Here is a 20,822-nt window from a genome sequence, read left to right as displayed (position 1 = left end):
AATTTATCAATTTCATCAAAGTTTCCTAATTCTCTCTAAGTGCTTAATTTATTAAACTCATTCATTAAAAAGAGATATTTCTTGAGAATATCTTTTTGAACTTACAAAGTATTTACTTCATCTTAATCTTCTCATTGAAAAATTTTGATTGATTGAATCAAACTTGTAAAAAAATTATATTCATCAAAGTTTCTCATTTCTTTCTTAGTATTTGATTTATTATAATCATTCATTAAAAGAGAGATATTTCTTGAAATGATTATTTGAATTTACATTGCATTTAATTCTTCTTCATCTTCTCCTTGAAACACTTTGATTAGTTGAATCTAATTTTTAATTGTCATTTTCATCAAAGTTTTTCATCTAACACTTGACCTATCATTTGTTACTATTCATTGAAGTGTTAGCCTTTTTTAATACTTAATTTGTTTTATATTATTTATCAAGAGAAAATTTAATTGTAAAATCACTTTGATAAAGTGTGGGTCGTCTTAAGGTCTCAAAAAACTCAACATTGTGTAAAGATCGATGTTCCTTGTTGTAAGTTACCGCCTAGGTATATTGAGATCCCATAAAGGTTAACAGCGTGGGTCGTGTTGATGTCCCGTAAAGCTCGACTTTGTAAAGGATCCGTACTCCTTGTTTATAAGTCACCGAAAGCGTTGTAATGGGTTGGATTGCATTATAAGTCAATCAACATAGTGAAAAAGCCTTACTCGTGCTAAAGAGCTTAGCAACGGACGACATAGATTATTGATTGGTAACAGAAAGTGTTGTTAATGGTTGGATTGCATCATAAGTCAATCAAGTTTTCATGTTAGATTTCCATTCTCTTTCCCTTTTTACTAATAGCTTTTATACTTGTGCTTATTATTTGAATTTATCAATTTAGTCTTCACTTGCTTTCTTATTTGTGCCTATTTGTTTAGTTGACATATTTGCTATCATATTAGTTTATATCTAAAATTAATCTTCAAAAACCATGCTGATCGACACATTTTGACAACCGTACGAAGTGAGAAACTTCAATGAATAATACTGTTCTAGTGAATACTACTTTTAAGGCGAAAAAAGGATAAACTTCAATGGAAGGAAAATTTACGTTGGGTATCATTCATTGCAAAACAAATATATCTTCAACAAGTTGAAACTTGAAAGAATAAACAAAAATGGACATTTTAGTATTTCCATATTCAACTTCAGTGTTTACTGAGCTTCAAACTGTGTGCAAGTTGACTCCATATATGTTATGAAAAGCTCTTAATATACCACAATTTCATAAAATGAATTGAAAAAGAAAAAGAAAACATCCCCACAATCCACAAGGTTGTTTTGAGAACTCGCAAAGCGCGAGACTCCTCGTGTATCAGACGCATCACTTACTTACAGGCTACTACATAATCAGTGTCTATTAGGCATCATCACTCCCATCAGCAACTTGTAGCACGTCCCGATATGGTGTTTGACCCAATCACAAGTATTGTTTATGTATCCGGGCTCGATTCTCTTCCCACCATAGTCTAGCATGCATCTCCCCAAATTTCTCTCGACTACATTTTCAATTTAAAATCAAGTAAGAATAATGTAATTGATCGAGTCTTGAACCTTATTTACGAGGGCAACTCTCAACATGATAGCTCTATGCATTAATTGCTTCAGGTTTTCAATATGAACTGTCTCTTAGAACACAAACGCTAAAAATCCTTTATATATCACAGAAATATTAATAAGCATGTAGTATGATTAGGCTCAACATAGTATAAACTAACCTGAATCTGACGCGTCTGAGTTCTCTTCTACCATCTGGCAATGCCTTGATGGTAATATAGACCCCGGGCTCGTCCTGTTCAACCCATTCAGTTTCAAGATCACTGGCATTGCTTATCGATATCTCTCCAGAGCGATCAACATCCTTAGAGGAACTAGTCCTCATGGAGGCATCCATTGAGGATGTTTCTGTTTTAGCACCACTAATGCTCGAGAGTTTTGGAGTTGAGGCAACGCCAAAAGAATCATAGTTATAGCGAGAATGCATTGACTGCTGATCGAGTGAATCTGAAGATGAGAACGCCATTCCAGTTGGTCGGTGTAAAGTATGTGGGAGTCTTTCTCTGCCCAGTGGTGGTGTTACTGGACTGGCTTCAGCAGATTCAATCTTTGAACTGTTATCATCTTCGGATCTTGGAGTTGTTGGGAGAGCGAAAGCTTGGCGATTTAGTCTTTGGACATTGTAAAGTTCTGTCACTTTCTCGCAATTCTCAGCCCACCACCTTTGAGCTTGCCATTTGTTGAATATATCTCGGCTGACGAAATAAGATCAACATCAATCATAAAACTAATTAATTTTTTTCAATTATCTAAAAATTGATTGAAAAAAGCACAAAGGAAGTAATCGTAAGAGTATTTTTAAGAAATTCTTTAAACATAAAATGCTTTCTATTTTAAATAATCAATCCTTAAAATCATATTTCAAGAAACTATTTAAATTAACATTTTAATTAAGAAAGTGGATGTGACGTTACAATGAAATGCATTAAAAGTGTTTCAATTTTCAATGCAAAAAAATAATAAAATAATCTAGAGAAAAATAGTTAAAATAAAAAATGAAGAAAAATAATAAATATTTTTGGGGTAGTAAAATTAATTATTAAATATAAAAAGTTCGTTGAAATACTTTAAAATTTTAACTCTCTAAATATATAAATGCTTACAAAATGATAGAATATGCACGTTAAAAATAGAAAATCTCTTGAAAATGCTCTAAGAAACTAAGCAAAAGTGACACAAAGATTAAAAGTTTTTGATATCTAAATTGCTTGTTTCTCAAACAATATCTACAAGTTTAAATTATAAAGAAAAGTTTCGAACACATATTAGAAAGAAACACGATTTTCTAAGCTCACAACTCTTAATTAAACAATCCTAACAATTTCTAATTCCAAAAAAATAAAAAAATAATAATAAAAAAAAAATTAGTAATCCAGGAATAGTTCAATTATTTGACGTGGGTCCACATCTCGAACTTTTTTGTATAGAATTTTCAACATCCAAAACAAAATTAAACATTTAAATTCGATCATATACACTTGAAGACTTAAACAATACATGAGTTCCCACATTCTTATGAATTGATCTATGTTTTCATCTTTATTCGATGAGAAATTTTATCCCTCAAATGAGTACCTACAGGTCTTGTATTCTTGAGGCTACAAGTTAAAAATAATAATAATAATAATAATAATTAAAAAAGGGTTTGGTGGTCAAAGCATAAATCCATTACCCCAAGTAATCCAACCATCATGTTAAATTATCATTTATTCGACAACCACTAATTAATTGGCCCTACACAAGATTTCTTTACATATTCTGGATACTCAAAATCAAAGACTGGCCTTCTTTACACGTAAAAAATTGGATTACATTTGACTTTTCTTAGACGGCAAGAGAATTCTCCCAAAAAATAATGAGTTATGACAAGCTAGCAACCAACCAAGAAAATTATTGAAAACTTTTCAAATGAATACATACTGAGTCACAGTCCATTCAAAGGAGCGTCATGCTATCAAGGATATTAAACCTTAAACTATACTAATAGGTGGTAGCCATATAGAAATGCAAGTGTTTCTGATCATAAAGCAGGAACAAAAGGATAAGTCCATCGCAATTTGCATTCTTATATAATGTGCAGCTTTTCTTTCTTAGAGGTAGATGGGAAGTTAAAAGTTTAAGCTCATGAAAATGGGGAAATTTATATTTTTAAACACGCACAAATCGATTTGAAACATATACCATTTTTTTATAAATGGACTATGATACCATAAAATTACCACTCATTCTAGACAAACCCAATCATAGACCTTAGGAACCCATCCGGCCATTTATATGAAGTCATTCTTCATTTTTAAATCGAGAAACCCAACTAGGGATGAAATGGAAAGGGAAAAATATGGCTAGACTTCCAATACCTTTCAATTAGTGTGATTTTGGATCTCAACCTATTTAAATTTGTGAATTTGATCTCCACATGATGAAAACCTTCAATGTGAACATTAAAATCACAAGCAACTTTCACATGACTTAAAGTTGGATGACAAAACCATCAAACCACATAACACCCGACTTTATGTCACGTGAAAGTAACATGCAATTTTAACGCACAGATTGAAAATTTTTGTAAAGTAGCAATGCGGATTCACATATTTAAATAGGTTGAAAACAGTTAAGAATCTAAAACCGTACACATTCAAAATTTGAGGAGCCTAGCTCAAATTTTCCAAATAGAAAAAAGTGAAATGAAAGCTCCATAGCTATGTTTCTTGTTTAGAAGCCAAACCCGGATGCATATTTTGTCACTACTCAAGTTTCAGTGTGATAAAAGGATGTTTCATTTGTTTTTGTTTTATGTCTATACAAACAGATAGACAAGAAACAGTTCACAAATGGACAAATCAGACAACAACTAGCTAGTAATAAAGACTGAAAATGAAAGGACTAGGAATCTCCGACAAGATAATAACAATCAGTAAAAGCTGCCCAACAAAATCGAACACAGACCCACTAAAGTCTTTATTATTTTTGACTTTTGGAGTCCTATTTTTCTCCTCATGCCCTTTATATCATGTTGGCTATGATTACTGTCAAAAAAATTCTTGATTTATCCAATTTGAACAAGTTTAATAATTTATTACTCCCAACTAAATTAAAACTGGAAAATTTACTCTTCTTAAAAAACACCACTTTCTTCATGTAATGATTGCAAAGTCACCTTTTTCACCGATTATGCAAACATTAATCAATTCAATTGTTGTACACCATTAAGAACATTTCCAATGTAACAATGTGAACTATTGTATTTGTGGCGAGCAAATGAAAATAGAGAGAAAAGTATTTCCAATTTGCACTAATTATGGGCCACACGTACAAGGGAGATGATGTAGGAAAAAGATTGAAGATAAATTATTAAAATGTCAAGTGAAAAATGTTTAGAACACCTTCCCTTCACATTTTTCTTTGTCATGCAACCATTTTGGAATGATATGACACAATTTTCGGTGCAATTTGCGTCCCATTGGAGATGCTCTAACAACACAGACCACCCCACCCCACATATCCACAAAGACAAGAAATTATCAAAAAAAAATTATTTTTGCTGAATAGCTTATTCTCAAATTTCATAAATTATCATGAAAAGATGCATAATCCACTCGATGTTATTCATTGAAAAAAAAAATTGCAATCTTTAAGGCCCTGTTCTCTTTACCGTTTTCGGGTCGTTTTCTGTTTTCGATTTTTCAAAACGGTGAAAACGTGTTCTCTTTCCCGTTTTCGAAAACGAATTTTCGAAAACGTTTTCGAAAACGAAAAAAATTTGTGAAGAAAACACAAAACGACTTTTTTGTCGTTTTGGGCGTTTTCAGTGTAAAACTTGAAAAAATTGAAAACGCGGGAAACACTTTTTTTTTTTTTTTTTTTTTTTTTTTTTGGGGGGGGGGGAAAAAAAAAAAAAATATTTGTTTGACCTGCCGATGTGGGTAGGTGGGTAACATAATTTTTGCCCACCGTGAACAGGGAATAAATTTTAGGTGATTTTAAAAATTTAAAAAAAAAAATAAAAATTAATTTTTTTTTTTTTTTTTTTGGTGTTTTGAGGTGGTGTTGTGGTGATTCTCAAAATTTTAAAAAAAAAAATTATTTTTTTTTGTTTTGAGAAACTAACAAAAAGAACGCATTTTTAAGAATTTCAAAACAAAAACTCAAAATACAAAACTCAAAATGAATTCAAAACTCAAAACACAAAACTGAAACACAAAGAGAACACCCCCTAAGTTTCTCTTGAAGATTATTGTAGGCAATAGTTTCTAAGAATTACTCAATCTAGGTAGAACTAGAAAATTAGGTTGAAGTGGACTAACATCTAAAAATAAAATTTATATAATTTATGTTTGACTTGAATTTGTTCCCTACATTTGGGGGTTGGCTAAAACTACTGGAGCTACCCTAGCTTTGCCCTACAATATCGTATAAGATTTTAAATTGTTAATTTTCTATAAAATATCTACTTTACAATAATAAACACGATATATATGATTAAAAGTTCTAACAAAAGAAAGCTCTCTGAAAAATATTACTATAATTTCTATTGATAAAAAACCGATTAGAAACCTAGTGAAGGGTATGAATTTTTAAAAACAATAATGGAAGCAATAAGGAAAAAATGTGTGGATAACATATCGTGGATCAGTTCGGTAGTGATTGTGAGAATTAGTTTTTTGACCAATAGAGAGAAAAATGAATCTCACCCGTAAGTGAAAAAATCAAAAATAACGTTTGAAATAATAAAATAATAATCAAAAATTAATTTTTTGAGTGAAAAATTTCTACCGAACGGGACCATCACTATAACATAATTTAAGCATGCAAACAGCAAACTTTAGTGTAGGGTAGTTAAACCTTCATAGGGCCATCCTTTTTGTCATGGTGGACCCACATAATTAATTGTGTCAAATTATAACCTCTGCTCGCAATTTAAATATTACTACAGCCTCCCTCCAATAAAAATAAATTTATTTTCTTTTTCCTAAATTATAGATCATTTTTCTTATTGATAGTATAGTTGATTTTTTTGTTTTCTAATATATTCCTCTTCAATGTGTCTTACTATCAATGAATATAAGCCCCTGTTTGATCCCCATTACGTAGAAAATTTAATGAGGGGAATAGTGTTTTTTTGAAAAATGAGTAGTTGAAAAAGAATAAAAAGTTTTCGATTTACGTGTAATATTATTTTATGAAAGATTGTGTAATTGAAAATAGAAGAAAAAAAAAATGTAATAGAATTTAATGTAATGGGGCTCAAACAGGAGCTAAATTACCCATACTTAAATAATTATTTAATATAGGAATGTATTAAGAAAAATATAAGAAATTTTATATTTTCAATTATATTAATTATATTTTTTTAATCTATGTAAAAATAGAAACAAACTTTATTTCTATGGGACATAAGTATTAATTTCTTAAAAAGAAAATAAAACTCATAATATTTGAGCATTGGATTTTATTTAATTTACCTAAATGATTTTAATGCTAGAATTTAATGTTTCAAATCAATGAAGAAGATAATGTGCAAAATTACCGAACAGTACCTGAACCGAATGCGCTTAAGATCATTTCCTCCACGTGGCAAGGACACAAAGGTAATTAACACACCGGGCTCCACCTGAGCCACCCACTCTTTTGGCTCGTCCTCTTCAACGAACACAATCGGGTCAACTCGCCGGCCACTTGCCGACGCCGGCGTACCTTCGCCGCTCGAAATTCCCTTCAGCCTTGCTTCCAGCTCCCTCCTCCCAGCAGTTGAGCTCGAGTTTGAACTCCCCGTCCGCCGGTAGGACCACGGGAATCTATCTGACGCGGCCGAGTCCGACTCGCCCCCTATGCTTCGGTTCCTCAGTTGCTGTGCCTGAGTTGGCTGACTCGTGCACGACGGCGTGCAGTGGCGGTATGCACCCGAAGCCTTCAATGCCATATCCTTGATCTATTCAACACAACACATTCAAAATTCAGCTCCAGAAATGCAATTAAAAAAATAAAAATCTATCAAACCCTCAATTGAAATCTACAGAAATTATTACCTGAGAAGTTATGGTTTTGATGGCTTGTTTATTAGGAGTGCCATCAAAAGATTCATCACTGGGTTGTTTCGAACGCGCTATGCATGTAAGCATCTTCACAGTTTCACTCCACAACAGAATCACTATAGTCTATATATCTCAAAATCGATTATAAATTAAAAACCCACCTCTGAAAAATCCCTGCAACACAACGAGATCAATGAGTATAAATATATACAAATATACAATTTAGTAGAGTTGGATAAGTTTTTTAGTAGAGAAATAAACAAATTAAATGGGACCTGAGGGAGAGTTGGGATAGGAGGAAATGGAGAAGATAACAAAAGCAATGAATGAATGCACAGCCACTTTCATTGTCGTCCCTTAAATTGCGCCATCACAGAGATTCCTGTTCATATTAATTAAACTGTACAGGAAATGAGTCAACGGAGTAAATTTTTTATTCAAAATAAATGAAAAATAATAGTCCGCGCCAAATCCTGGTCCGTGATTCTTCATGGGCTTGGGCTTGGGCTTGGGCTACGATAGCAACAAAAAGGAGCCGGCCCGTCTCCGGTCTTACGATGGATTTTCAAGAGATGAGACAAATTGGTATTACGCCCCCGTTTGTCGATTTTTATTTTAAAATTATTATTTTTAACTCATTTTCGATCACATATTTTTGTACATAAATTCATAAAAATTTCCTATTTTTAACCACACATTTTTCAAAAATTGACTATTCCAAACTTCATTTTTCTATTTTGATGATAGACAAACCGGGGCCAAAATATCCATCCTTATTTTTGTTATATTTTTCTATTTACTTATTTTTGTTTTTGAAATGAGATTTAAATTTTAAAAATATTAAATAAAATTCTAAATAGGGTAAAGACCATGATTCCCGTCTCTCTCCCAAAATCCTAGGAGGGTCAGGACTGTGCGTAATGGGACAAGGGGTGAGGTGTTTTGTCATCCCTACTTGAGCTACTTGCTATACATTAATTTGGAAAATCTAGATGGCGAGTACTATCGAAAAGAAAATGACTTTTGATCATTACATAGTTTTGTATGAAATTGTATAAACAAACTTTATTAGTCTCAATCTTAATTAAATAACTTGACCTATTAGATTTGAATTACTCAAGTAGTCTCGATTGAAGTCTAAGTAAAAAAGAAAAAGGAAAAATTGAATTGAATTGGTCAAGATGAGATTGAGTTTGTGTTTGTTAGAGGGATTTAACTTCCTAAAATATAATTTGATGATAAGGTTTGTCCAAAGTAAATTAGTATATCTCCATATTAATTTATAACTTGAAAAATGTTATTTGTACATTCCATGTATATATTAAGTTTGACATCGTATGAGGTGTCAATATTTATGCCATGAATTATTTTAAGTGTCGCTGAAATCAAATGTAAAAAAGTGTGCCACTTCACACTGTAAAAAAAGTCAAACTTAATGTCGCTCTAGCGGGACCGTTATAACTTTGATGGCTACTCGATACCTTCTAGCATGTCATTTGTAGTAGTTTCCTTTTGAGAAACTTTAATCCTTGTTTTTAACTTTCAAAGGTAAATGCTCGATTTAGCAAAATTTGATGAATTGAATAGTGCTTGGTAACTTACGCTTCAGCGTAACTAACTGTAAATAGCAATAATCTAAATTATAATTTTGAATCTACAGTTTACGTGATGACAATAACAAAGAAATCTCGACAAATGTTTTATGCAAAAGCTACATTCATATATAGTCATCATACTAGACCTGATCGTTGATCCAAACATTTCATTAGGTCATCGAGTCAATGGTTCAACCGTTGATCCAGTGCATGGTCAAATTTTATGTTAAAAAAAAAATTTAAAAACAAAGAGAATATATATAAGCCTAAAATTGAACATATATATTTCTACTTTATTCAGCATTAAGATCATTCAATTGCCAAGCTAGTTGTTCGGACAAAACACGTAAGCGTACGAGATCTTGACAAGTAAAAAAAATCAGCGAGTATTGAGTTTATCATTCCCACAAAAAATAACGTCTAATATCTAGTTCAATATCTTTTACGAAATTTGATGTATCGTAATACTAAAGGGATTGGGTTTGCTGTTTATAGTTATTCTAACTAAAAAACTAAGTAAAAGTGATTTTATCAATATGAGACGAATATATTGAATTTCTAAATCCCCTATTAGTCCTATTTTCAATTCTTGACCCTTAAAATATAGTAAGTATTAGCCAGTGTACTTACACAAATTAAACATGCTCAAAATGATTAAAATTTCAATTTCTATAATTTACATAAAGTAATTTGCTAGAAAAAATTAAACAATTTATATGATTAACACAAAAACTCCATCATACATCAAGATGTTGTTCTACTTTCTTGTTCACAAATACTTGTGTGGATATTTATGATAGGCCTTGACATTATAATTGCTAAGATAGATATTCAATATGATTGCACATAAAACATGATCAAGTGGGTCTAGATTCGATTTCTTTTATTGAGAAGTAATTGAATCAAATTCATTCGATACATCATGCAGTCCACAAAGCGTGATGTGGTTTAGAAGAATTCATCTCTTTTCGACTAAGCGAACAGCAATGAAGATCAAGAGATTCAACCTTACCTTAAAAGGGTAAGATCGAGGTGGCAATGAGAAGGGTCCAAGCTCTCTGAAATTGTTCTTGTTAGATTATGGATCATGAGCCATCTATACCGATAGACTTGAACCACAACTTAAGAGTAAGGTGGACGGAAAAGTATGAATAAGAATTCAAACTATAAACTTCCCTCATATAACATCCAAGTCATTGTCACAACAAGTATATGTAAAGAAAAATTCGTTCAGGAAGATGAATCAAAATAGAAAAGGGCATGGACGTATCATTTTGGATAGAAATCCCACAAAACTTGGTCCTTGAGTTGTGTCAAAGAAATTGCTTCCCTTTTGAGGAACGACGACTTTGGATTGAAAGAAAAGCAATTATATTCAAAATGAAGATTATGGAGATTGATTTGAGAGTAAGTATTCTCGAATAGAATGTAATTTCAAGTATGCTACATAATTTTACAGTTCTCTTTGCTAAGTAAATAATAAAATCATCAAAATCAGTGTAGAAAACGAAAAGTTTCTCTAAAAGTCAACGTAGAATTAATTACGTTTGAAGAGTGAATATAAGATAGTCGAAAAATTGGACCTTCGTTTATGTTGGACTCTTAGGTAAAGGAGCCCACTCCAAATTTCCCTCCTATAAACCGGACTATGTTTCTCTATGTAAAGGCCCATGTGCCTTAATGGGCAACTTACAAAAATATCTTTAAATTCAATGTTCTTTTAAAAAAATTATGTAAAAGGTATTTTATAAGTAAAAAATGTTGTGTAAAGTCAAATGAAGCTTTTTTTTTTATCAATATTGAAAGTGAAATATTTCAATTTTTAATTAAAAAGTGACGTAAACTGTGTCTTTCTCTATCATGAAAAATTAATTCACATTTAACACAATACAAAATAAACTATCACTCAGAAAAAAATTCTTATAAGCAAATTGAAAACCTAGCCAAAGACGTATTCTTTTATTAGAAATTGATCTTGTATAATATTTTAATTAAAAAGTGGCACAATATGTTATGTCACTTTTAAATGAAAAGATCACAAATCATATAACTTGATTTTCCTTAATAAAATTGTTGACCTCGTTTTTTTGTAAGGACGACATCGACAACAGATACCAGGCTCACTCGTGTACACATAAGCAAATTTCAACATGTACGGATGGGTTGCTCGTCGACAATACTCTGGGTTTGAACATGGGAGAAGCTTTTGACATAGGACAAATATGTTCAGACTCCGACAATATATTTCGAGAACGACTGTACAGTAATTAACAACCGTCGAACAACTCTAAGAAATCAAAGTATTCCAAATTCAAGTTAAACAAGTGTATCATCAGTTAGAGAGAAGACAAAGAGCAACTTCAATTGTTATGAGTTGCATTAGTTTCTTTATGTTACATTGGAGGGTATTTATAGTGTTATAAATGAAATGGTGGCCTCTGGATGGAAGCACATGTGACATCATCTCCTTAACTCGAGCATTTAATTGTAGGCATCAATTTTGACCTACTAGGTGTTATGCACTCAATGTTCTCACAGAATCACCATTTTATTGACAAGACTTAACATTTATACTTACTACAAATGTCCCATCAATCATTCTTAAAAAGATTTCGTACATAGATCTAAGATCTGCCTCGTGCAGGTCATCATTGGATGGCGGGGCTCCAGATCCCTGAGGCTCAAAGCCTCAATGTCAACGGGAGACGCGAGCTTCGGACAATTCCTCTCGACCTCATCAATCGCATGTGGAGCTATGTTGAGGTGGTTCCAATACTTTGAGTGGGTTGACTAGTTTACCAAGGTGCTTTGGTCATTTTTTGCTATGTGGATGAAGGGGCCTTGGTGACGTGGAGCCACGTTTGGTGAGGTATAACAAAAATCTTTGATAAGAACTTTATCCTACCATATTAAAACTCAATCTTGTAAAAAGAAAAAAGATAGACAATTAAATGACATGAACTAACAATAAATACATGCTTAAAAAGGATTAAATGATCTATATATTTCTATGAATAAAAGCATTCCAATAAAGTGAGAGGAATTCGAAAAAAATAAATGAAGAAATTCAAAAAAAATAAATAAATAAATTACCAACACTCAAAAAAAGTGAGAAACACTAATAAGAAGTTTAGAATAGATCAATGGGTGGTTGATTTTATTCTACACGTTATCTCTTTGTGGTTATGTTAAACTTTCACTAACTAAATATAGAACATAATTTTATTTTAAGAACACACCACCCTATAAGTTGAAAGTACTAAAATTAAAAAAAAAAAAAAAAACAAATACTCAAAAAAGTGAAAAACGCCAAACAAAATATTTGAATGGATCTAATGCATTATTGTTTTTCTTCTATATGTTGCCCTTTTGTTATTGTTTTTCACTAATATCAACTAAATATAGAACATAAATTCATTTTAGAAACAAAACAACCTATAAGTTGAAATTGACAAAAATTTTAAAAGTGACGAAAATTCGAAAAAGTGATAGCATCTTCATTCCATCAAGATTGATCATGATATAACTTCAAATTATATATATATATATATATATATATATATATACCGTTCGACATTCAACCAACTCGTTGAAATTTTTCACAGTGGAAATGATGGAATTCTTAACTGATTGTAAGAATTGAGCCCAAAACTCAAAGAGAACGTGAAAGAGAGCCTATATTCGACCAAACTCATTGAAATCGTCAAAAATTGAAAGAGAAATCATAAATTTAGACTTTTGTCGGGCTGATTTTATTCTAATCGTATAATATAAGTTTAATTGATGTTTAGTGAAATTTTAAAAAGTCAAATTCTATTAATCGATTTTTAATTAATGGGTCGTACCGAGGTTAATTTGCTCCAATAGAATCCAAACTCAATAGGCTCCAAGACAGATTAGGTATGAGAATATGTAAAAGGGAAAAAATTCACAAATCAGGTCTTAAGTATGGGGCAATTCAATTTTAGGTTTTAAATTTCAAAATGCAAAACTCAAATATTAACTAATTAATTTAAAATATTTTATTAAATAAATATATTAAAGTCACAATTATACAATTAATTATCACAGGTGCGTACTTATAAATTACAACATCATATATTATCAAATTAATTGGTCACGGATTATTTCATGCTCACAATCAAAATTTTTTATAGGTCACAATGAATTTCATCGATCAAAAATCAAACAATTTACAGGGCACAATTTATTTGTCGGTCGCAGATTTTCAAATTAATTTGTCACAATTTTTTTTTTCAATTATAAATTATCGAATTTTTGGGTTGTAATTATATAGTTGGTCACAAATAATCAAATAGTTGATCACAAATTAACCAAATAGTTGGTCACATACACCAAATAGTTGATCATAGATTAACCAAATAGTTGGTCACATATTATCACCATCAACACTGCTGCCACTATCACAATGGCTACTTGAGACGACCCCTACCTCGTCGTTGTCGATGCCTCTTCTAAAACAACACCATGACACCACCATCATCGACAATGTCACCGCAAGATCTATTGCCAACAAAAACCATCCCATCACCAAAACATGAAAACCACTACCGCTGTAACTCCGGCCACAACAAAATCATAGAAAAAAAGATAAACAACAAAACCTAATTTTTGCAACGATCGGCCCATTGACTAGAGGAATTGCTTGCCACTGCTTCGCCAATGACTAGAGAAATTACTACGCAATGACGATACCATCACAGTTGTATGCAACAATTGCTCCATTGACTCCGTCGTCGTATTGTGCATAGTGACACCTGGAAAAGTCAATTGTCACTCTAGAGAGAATGAGAGCTGGGTGACACCATCGCCGTTGGGCACGACGGTTGGCCTATAGACTCCTTGGGATTGTTGGGTTGTGCGTTGTTCGCGTGAGAGTGAATGAGAGAGGATGGTGGGTTGTGCATGTAAGAGTGAGTGAGAGAGGGTGGTGGTGGTTGAGTGGTATGTTGAATTACATGATATTTTTAGGGTTTGGGTGGGTGTGGTTGTTAGTTGACGGAGCCATTGCTTTTAGACCTTTCAAGTATTAGATCAATACTTGATTTCTACATAAAAAAAACTTCTCACACGTGAAATTTGGACTGTGAATTTGTATTACCTGGAATCGTGTAATTTCCTCCATGCAAAACTTTCCCACCAATCTGGTTCCTATGGTAAATAATCAAAATATTAATTCATTCGTCCCAAAAATACCTGTTTGTTCCTATTTCACACCTATTAAAAAAATGTATAATTTTCTTATATTTTTTCTAATATACACCTATGTTAAATAATCATTTAAATAAAAGTAATTTAGATGTTGATAACAAGGCACGTTGAACAGGAATTATTAGAAAATAAAAAAATTATTTATATTCTCAACAAAAAAATGGCTTATAATCTAGGATAGATGAAAAAGAACAACAAGCATATCTTATGAAAAGAAGAGAATATAAAACTGAGAGAAAAAAGAACAATAAAAGAACTAAGAATCAAAATTCAAGTGTGTAAATTTTTATAACAATGGACAGATATTTACTTCATTCGTTTCATAACGATAAGCTTGATTTTATTTCATTTTTGTCTATCCAAATTATAGTTCATTTTCTTGATTGAAAGTATAGGCCTTGATTGAGTCCCATTTTTTGAGAATAATGAATTTTTGAATAGTGTATTAATGAGAAATGTGTGATTAAAAAATAAGGAAAAATTTTGAATTTACGTGTAATATTATTTTATTGAAAAATTTATGGTTAAAATGATATCAAAATATTGTTGAAAAGTGTTTTTTTTTTTTTAAAAATGAGGTTCAAACAAGGGCTAGATATGTTTTACTTTTTTAATATGTCTTTATTGAATGTATTTTGTCATCAACAAATATAATCGAATCTTATTTAAGTTATTATTTAATGTAGGATATATTTAAAAAGTAAAAAAATTATATTTTCAACTATAGTAATGATATTTTTTTACTCTATGCAAGAAAAAAAATAGAGCCTATCGGTGGTACTAGGATTATAATTTTGTATTAACAAAAAGAAAATGTGACCAAATGAGAAATTTATGTTGATAGTAACCTCGTATTTTAGTCAAAACACAATTAAAACCTCAGACTATTGTCTAAATAAACCACTTTCAATCCTGCGAGTGACCATCAACTCCCAAAAACAAGTGCATCCACAACGTGGCTACATCATCACGCTTGACGTGAAAGCGCGTGGAGAGTCAGTACACTACACAGTGAAACGGCGGCTAAGCATAACGATCTGCACACATACACTGGCAAAAAATGCCAAATTCTCCTCCATCCCCATCAGGCCCCACGTTGCTTGTGGGGTGGAGCTTGTGAGTCTCACTTGTAAAGGAAAAGTCAAGTGCTACTGAACAAAATATGCCGGTTTGGTCCTATTTTGGTTCCAGTCGAGTATGTTCGAGTGAATAATGCTGTTTGAATAGTTTGCTGCGTTTTCAAAGGCTGAAATGACAGTCCTCATTGGCAATTTTTGACTTTTTTTAAAAGTTTTGCTGTTGTACCATGGGACCCTCTTAGCAGGGGGATCCACTGGTATAAAAAATTGGCCAAAAATCCACCCACCCTCTCCAATGATATGAGTGGTCGGAAGAACCCCTACATGTACGTCAAGCTCCGTCTTTTTTTTTTTTTTGGACTATTAATGAACTGTGATAAGTGTGTATTTGGTTTAATTCCTCTCATCGAACCTATTTGTGTCGCAAAACTGTTTTCAAGTAAGTGTTATATAGATTCAATTCTAGTTCAAGTAAGTTGGCCTTCTATCAAAATGTTCACTCCTCTTGCACCCTACCCAGCGTTGGATGAGCTTCTTGTGGGTCCCACTTGGATAGAGAGGAGATTTTGAAGTGCTATAGAACAAAATATATACTTACACGTATCGTACGTACATACGATGATGCAATTAATGTTGCTGGTGGGTGGTGGTAGTGTGTCTTTATTATCACTTGTGCTTTAGTTTTGAAATTTTAGAAGCAGCCAAGACTTTAAAGAGAGAATCTTTCTAGAGAGAGAAGTATTGAATTGAATAGTTTTAAGGGGAGTGTCAAGGTAGGGGACATGCCCAGTTTCATCCCTACAGTTGGATTCTTTGTTTTTCCATTTCTTGGCAGCAGATCCCAAAGGTCTCTCTCTCTCTCATTTCCTTTACCATACATATACACAAACACAGATATATATGTACATATAAAAGAATTTATATATGCTATAGGTCTATGTTTGTATACTCATCGCACTGTTGTATCCATATTTTTAGTTTGTGGGATTTGTTGATTATATGTATTTGGCTTTGGATTCTTGAATGCATGTGGGTTTTGAGGTTCATATGTTATGCTACTAGTAATTCTGTATATTAGGGAAGAACTTTTCAGTAAAGTTCTTGACTTTTCAAATATAAATTTGATTTTAGTCTTTTTTTTCACTATAGTAAACTTAATCTGAGGATAGGGGATTATGGGTTTGATTCTCATACTTAATCCAAGTAATTTAATTTTAGTGATGTGTTTAGCATGAGTTGATGATTCTTGAAAGCATGTGGAGTTCTAAGATGGAGTTCTCAATGTTTAAAATAACTATTAGATGAAATGCCTCGAATCCTGCCCCTTAAGTTCCATTTGCGAGGTTGTCTTGCATTTTTGCATACACTGTATTACTGACTATTTTTCTTTTTTTTATTTGGTTTTTTTTAAGTTTGTCATGAGCTAAACTTTTAATTTTGTTAATTTATTTGATTTTGGAAATTTTTAAAATGGTGTATGATTAATTATGAGCATATTTCTGTACTGAATTATTTATTAGTCTATCTAGAGGCTTATGCCTAGCCTCGCAGAGGCAAAATGCCTTGGTAAATAAGCCTTTTGAACTTTGAGAGTACTATTGCCTTAGTAATAGGAGAGTAAACTTGCATATAGATTGGACTGTGCTTTTTAAGTTGTGATTTTCTGCTTATTTTCATTCTTTTGCTTTGAATCCTGAAAAAGTTCCTCTCTTACATTCTCAATGAGGGAAAAAAGGAATTCTTTGTATTGAGTTTATTTATTTATTTATTTCTCTATTGGGAATAAGCTTGTTTCATTACTGATTGTGTTTCGTAATTGAGTGAAAGATGGGAATTTTGTTTTCGATTTTGTAAAAGGGACTCAAAATCTCATGAATGGCCTGATCAAACGTAATTATCTTTTACATTTGTTGTTTACTAGGGGTGTTAAAGCTAACTCTTTAGTTTTCTTATGTAGAATTTTTTGTATCGAGCAAGATGCATAGTAATTTTTGGTCTCCATGAACTTTTTGGTACTCTTTTGTTTGGTTGTCAAGATTTCTTTTTCTCTATAAGACTTTCTGAATTTAACCCCATTCTAAGCCAAAGATAATCGATTTGAGTAGGTAGTCAGTTCCTGTTAGGTGATTACTTCATCAATTGTAAGCTCACATTATATACAGAAAATTCACCAGCTTCTACTTTGAATCAATTGTGTAGTGTTAAATAATCCACTAGTTAAAATTTGAGTGGTTGGAGTGGTTTCTGCTCGTTTTGATGTTTCCGATTTTTATGTTGATTTGTTCGATTTTTTGCTTCTGTGACTTCCAGATACTTGAAATATAATAGTTCATTGTTTAGACATTGATTTTGGATTGCTCGAGTAGATTGATGGTTCATTTCATAGATGATACACACACACACACACATATATAGGACTTCTAGTTTGTACAAGTTGTGAGGTGCTCAAAAACATCAAATTTCAACTGATAAATGCTGGGTTGGATATTGAAGCACGAAAATGCCGTAGCCAATGATTTTATTATAATTTGCAGTAGTCTATAACCAAATGTGTTCATGTTATCTTTTTCTCAAGCAGTTAATTCCCAATGTGAATCCAAAAGCATTCCTCGTTGCGTTCAGAGCTTATGAGTTATGCCTCAGGATTTGGCTACTTCACTTAGTATGGCTGTATGCACAGAACTTACCCAAGCCAATTGTTGAACAATTTTCTTTCTGTTTAGCACTTGCAATATAATGCAATTGCATTATAAATTGCTCTTCTTGGCAGAATTTGCACAAAAAGTTCTCTGAGTCATCACCCAAAAATCTCAATTCCAAAGTAGAATATCCTTCTCAACATTTAAGTTTTCAACTCCAAGACCAACACTCGTCCTCGACTCAATCAACAGGCTCTTATCACGAAGTGACTGCCATGGGAAAGACAAGTTCTCAAGATCAATGTGCTTCGGCAGACTCTGATGGTATTGACTTGCCTTTAAATTTTCTTGTTTTATATTTCATTTATTAGTTACAAACAATCTTCACTATTTTTCACTGCTGCTACCTAATGACATGTTTGGCTGAGCTTGAGAAAAGGTAAAAGTTACTTTAGTTTCCAAAAATGTTCCGTTGTTATTTCTTTTTCTTATTTTTAACTAAAGAAAGTTACTCTTACATTATTGTTGAAATAAGTGACTTGTACATTTTAAACTTTGACCAGTAAAAAGTTTGTTTCTTTTACAACTTACTGCTTTCGTTTCAATCGGTTTAGTACTTGATCAAAGCTGTGGAAAATGTGTACAAGAAGTGATACCGACTTTACTTCTGGGCAATCCAGATTCTTTCATCAGTCCTTCACAAGCCGAAATTAGCCAACCGATGGCAAGTTGCTGCTTCCACATTATCCTTTTTTATCTTTAAAAAAAAAATGCCTGTTAACAATCACGAGCGAAGGTAACTTTCTCTGATGCAGGTTCCATATGCTTACTCTGATCCCTACCTCAGCAGGTTATATACTTCCTATGGACCTCATGCTATGGTAAATGCATTATCATAAATGTGTTGAAATTTTTATTGTTATTATTTGCCGTTTCATATTTTTTATTGGAAATCCTCATTGAATGGCACGGCATCGAGCAACTAATTGTTTTGTTTTTGAACTAAAGTTTGTTGACCTTTTGGCCTTGTTTCATTTTTACCTTATGCTCTTTCCAAACATTACATTAAAGCAGGAAATCTGGTTTTGAGTCCAATTAATGTTCTGCTTATAAATTTATAATGCTTTTATTTTTCAAAATTCTTGATCAGTTTCAGCCCCAAGTTATGGGTTCTGCCTCAATTCGGGTGCCACTTCCCGTTGATATTTCAGAGGATGGTCCCATATATGTCAATGCTAAGCAGTATCATGGAATACTTAGAAGGAGACAGACACGTGCAAAGCTCGAAGCTCAAAACAAACTCATTAAAAATAGGAAAGTAAGCAGTGGCTATCTTGTCATGATTTTGTCTCGTGTGAATTTGAATGTTGAACTTCTCATTCTTTTAGTCGTTTATGCAGCCATATCTGCACGAGTCTCGACATCTTCATGCACTAAACCGAGTTAGAGGTTCTGGTGGACGCTTTCTTAGCTCAAAGAAGCCTCAACAGCCCAATTCAACTCATTCGTCCAGCTCCCTGGGGATGGTGGACTCACTTCATGTTGAAGCTGATACGAACGAAACTCCAATTGAAGCTACAAGGGTCGGCAATGGTGATGTCGTTTTCTCACAGTCGAACAGCATGTTTTCGAGTGTCCAGTCCAATGTGGTCGTTCCCATGCAAGGTAGTAGTGGCCTCGTGTACCATGGAAATAGGCATTATGCTTCCATTGTCCGGTGAGAAGTCATAACGTGCAAGGCTCCCAGCAGTGAGGCAATTCATCCTTGGCTCCGTCATTTCAGTTTTAGAGGTTTTGTGCTAAAAATTCTCGACTGGTAGATTAATTTATGTTTGACAGGTTCTAGTTTTCGGTTTTTTGTGATCTGTTTTCTTGAATATACATGTTCATTTCTGTTTCTTGGATCAGTTTTTGAATGTCTAAGTTCATCAATAAATTATTGCTGCTCAAAGTCCAAGGTGTGCTTCATAAAATGCATTCATTAAGCACCTTGAAGCTTATGACTCAAGAATCATTTGTCAAGGTTTACGCCTCGACTTACTCAAGCCTAAGCCTTTCGGTGGTGATCATCCGTCATAGCTTTTATGGCTATTCTTTGTATCCTAGAATGTTTTACAGATTCTTTTCATAACTCGGAAGGGGAGGGAAAAAGCATCATTATTGGTAGTGGCGATTTGGAAAATTTCTATATTCCTTCTAATTCTAATGGTAGATTACAATATTGTATTTGCTATGAACTATATGCAACTTAGACTTCGAATTTTGCTAGTTTGTTTTATTGTGTTTCTTCAAGATAGTCTATTTATGTGTATGTAATTTAACCCAAAGAGGGAAAAGTTTGTTAGAATAAAAACTCAGGAGGAGACAGACACTATGTGCTTGAGATTTTTTCGAGTGTTTGTCTCGTAGGATGCACCAGAGAAATCTTTAGAATTGAGCACCAAGTTTCTACACCAATGAACTGAATTTGTATCTAAACGTGATCACCAGAACTTAGATAAGAAACAAAAAATTCTGGGAAGACTGGAAAATAAAATTTTGATCAAAGAGATAAGAGTCCTTGTTTAATCTTCCTCATTAACATGAGAGTTTCAGGAGTTCAAGAAAAATGTGAACCAAATTAAAGGATCAATTTCG

The 20,822-nt window shown here is 32.6% G+C and overlaps 2 protein-coding genes across 4 annotated transcripts; one reads left to right on the top strand and one right to left on the bottom strand.

Annotated features, from left to right (window-relative positions):
• Window positions 1–1,151: 1,151 nt before the first annotated feature.
• LOC111366352 (protein Brevis radix-like 4) lies at window positions 1,152–8,035 on the bottom strand. The gene is made up of 5 exons (XM_022987105.1): window positions 7,916–8,035; window positions 7,635–7,814; window positions 7,146–7,537; window positions 1,770–2,303; window positions 1,152–1,550 (listed from the first exon to the last, which is right to left on the bottom strand). The coding sequence occupies exons 2-5, from the start codon at window positions 7,725–7,727 to the stop codon at window positions 1,472–1,474; spliced, it is 1,098 nt and encodes a 365-aa protein (XP_022842873.1). The 5' UTR covers window positions 7,728–7,814; window positions 7,916–8,035; the 3' UTR covers window positions 1,152–1,471.
• An 8,195-nt stretch (window positions 8,036–16,230) lies between these two features.
• On the top strand, window positions 16,231–20,136 carry LOC111366350 (nuclear transcription factor Y subunit A-7-like). 3 transcript variants are annotated; one of them, XM_022987103.1, is made up of 7 exons: window positions 16,231–16,393; window positions 18,125–18,216; window positions 18,317–18,509; window positions 18,800–18,909; window positions 19,001–19,066; window positions 19,336–19,503; window positions 19,586–20,136. In XM_022987103.1, exons 2-7 carry the CDS (start codon window positions 18,181–18,183, stop codon window positions 19,904–19,906), a joined length of 894 nt encoding a protein of 297 aa, XP_022842871.1. In that variant the 5' UTR covers window positions 16,231–16,393; window positions 18,125–18,180; the 3' UTR covers window positions 19,907–20,136. The 3 variants fall into 3 exon arrangements, with proteins under 3 accessions (XP_022842871.1, XP_022842872.1, XP_022842870.1); XM_022987104.1 differs by lacking the exon at window positions 18,125–18,216 and having other exon boundaries at window positions 16,232–16,393; XM_022987102.1 differs by lacking the exon at window positions 16,231–16,393 and having other exon boundaries at window positions 16,410–18,208.
• Window positions 20,137–20,822: the final 686 nt, after the last annotated feature.

Source organism: Olea europaea, chromosome 17 (genome assembly GCF_002742605.1).
Source record: "Olea europaea var. sylvestris chromosome 17, O_europaea_v1, whole genome shotgun sequence".
Taxonomy (NCBI): Eukaryota; Viridiplantae; Streptophyta; class Magnoliopsida; order Lamiales; family Oleaceae; genus Olea; species Olea europaea.
Note: the sequence above shows the minus strand (reverse complement) of the source record. Positions and strands in the feature narration are given on the sequence as shown.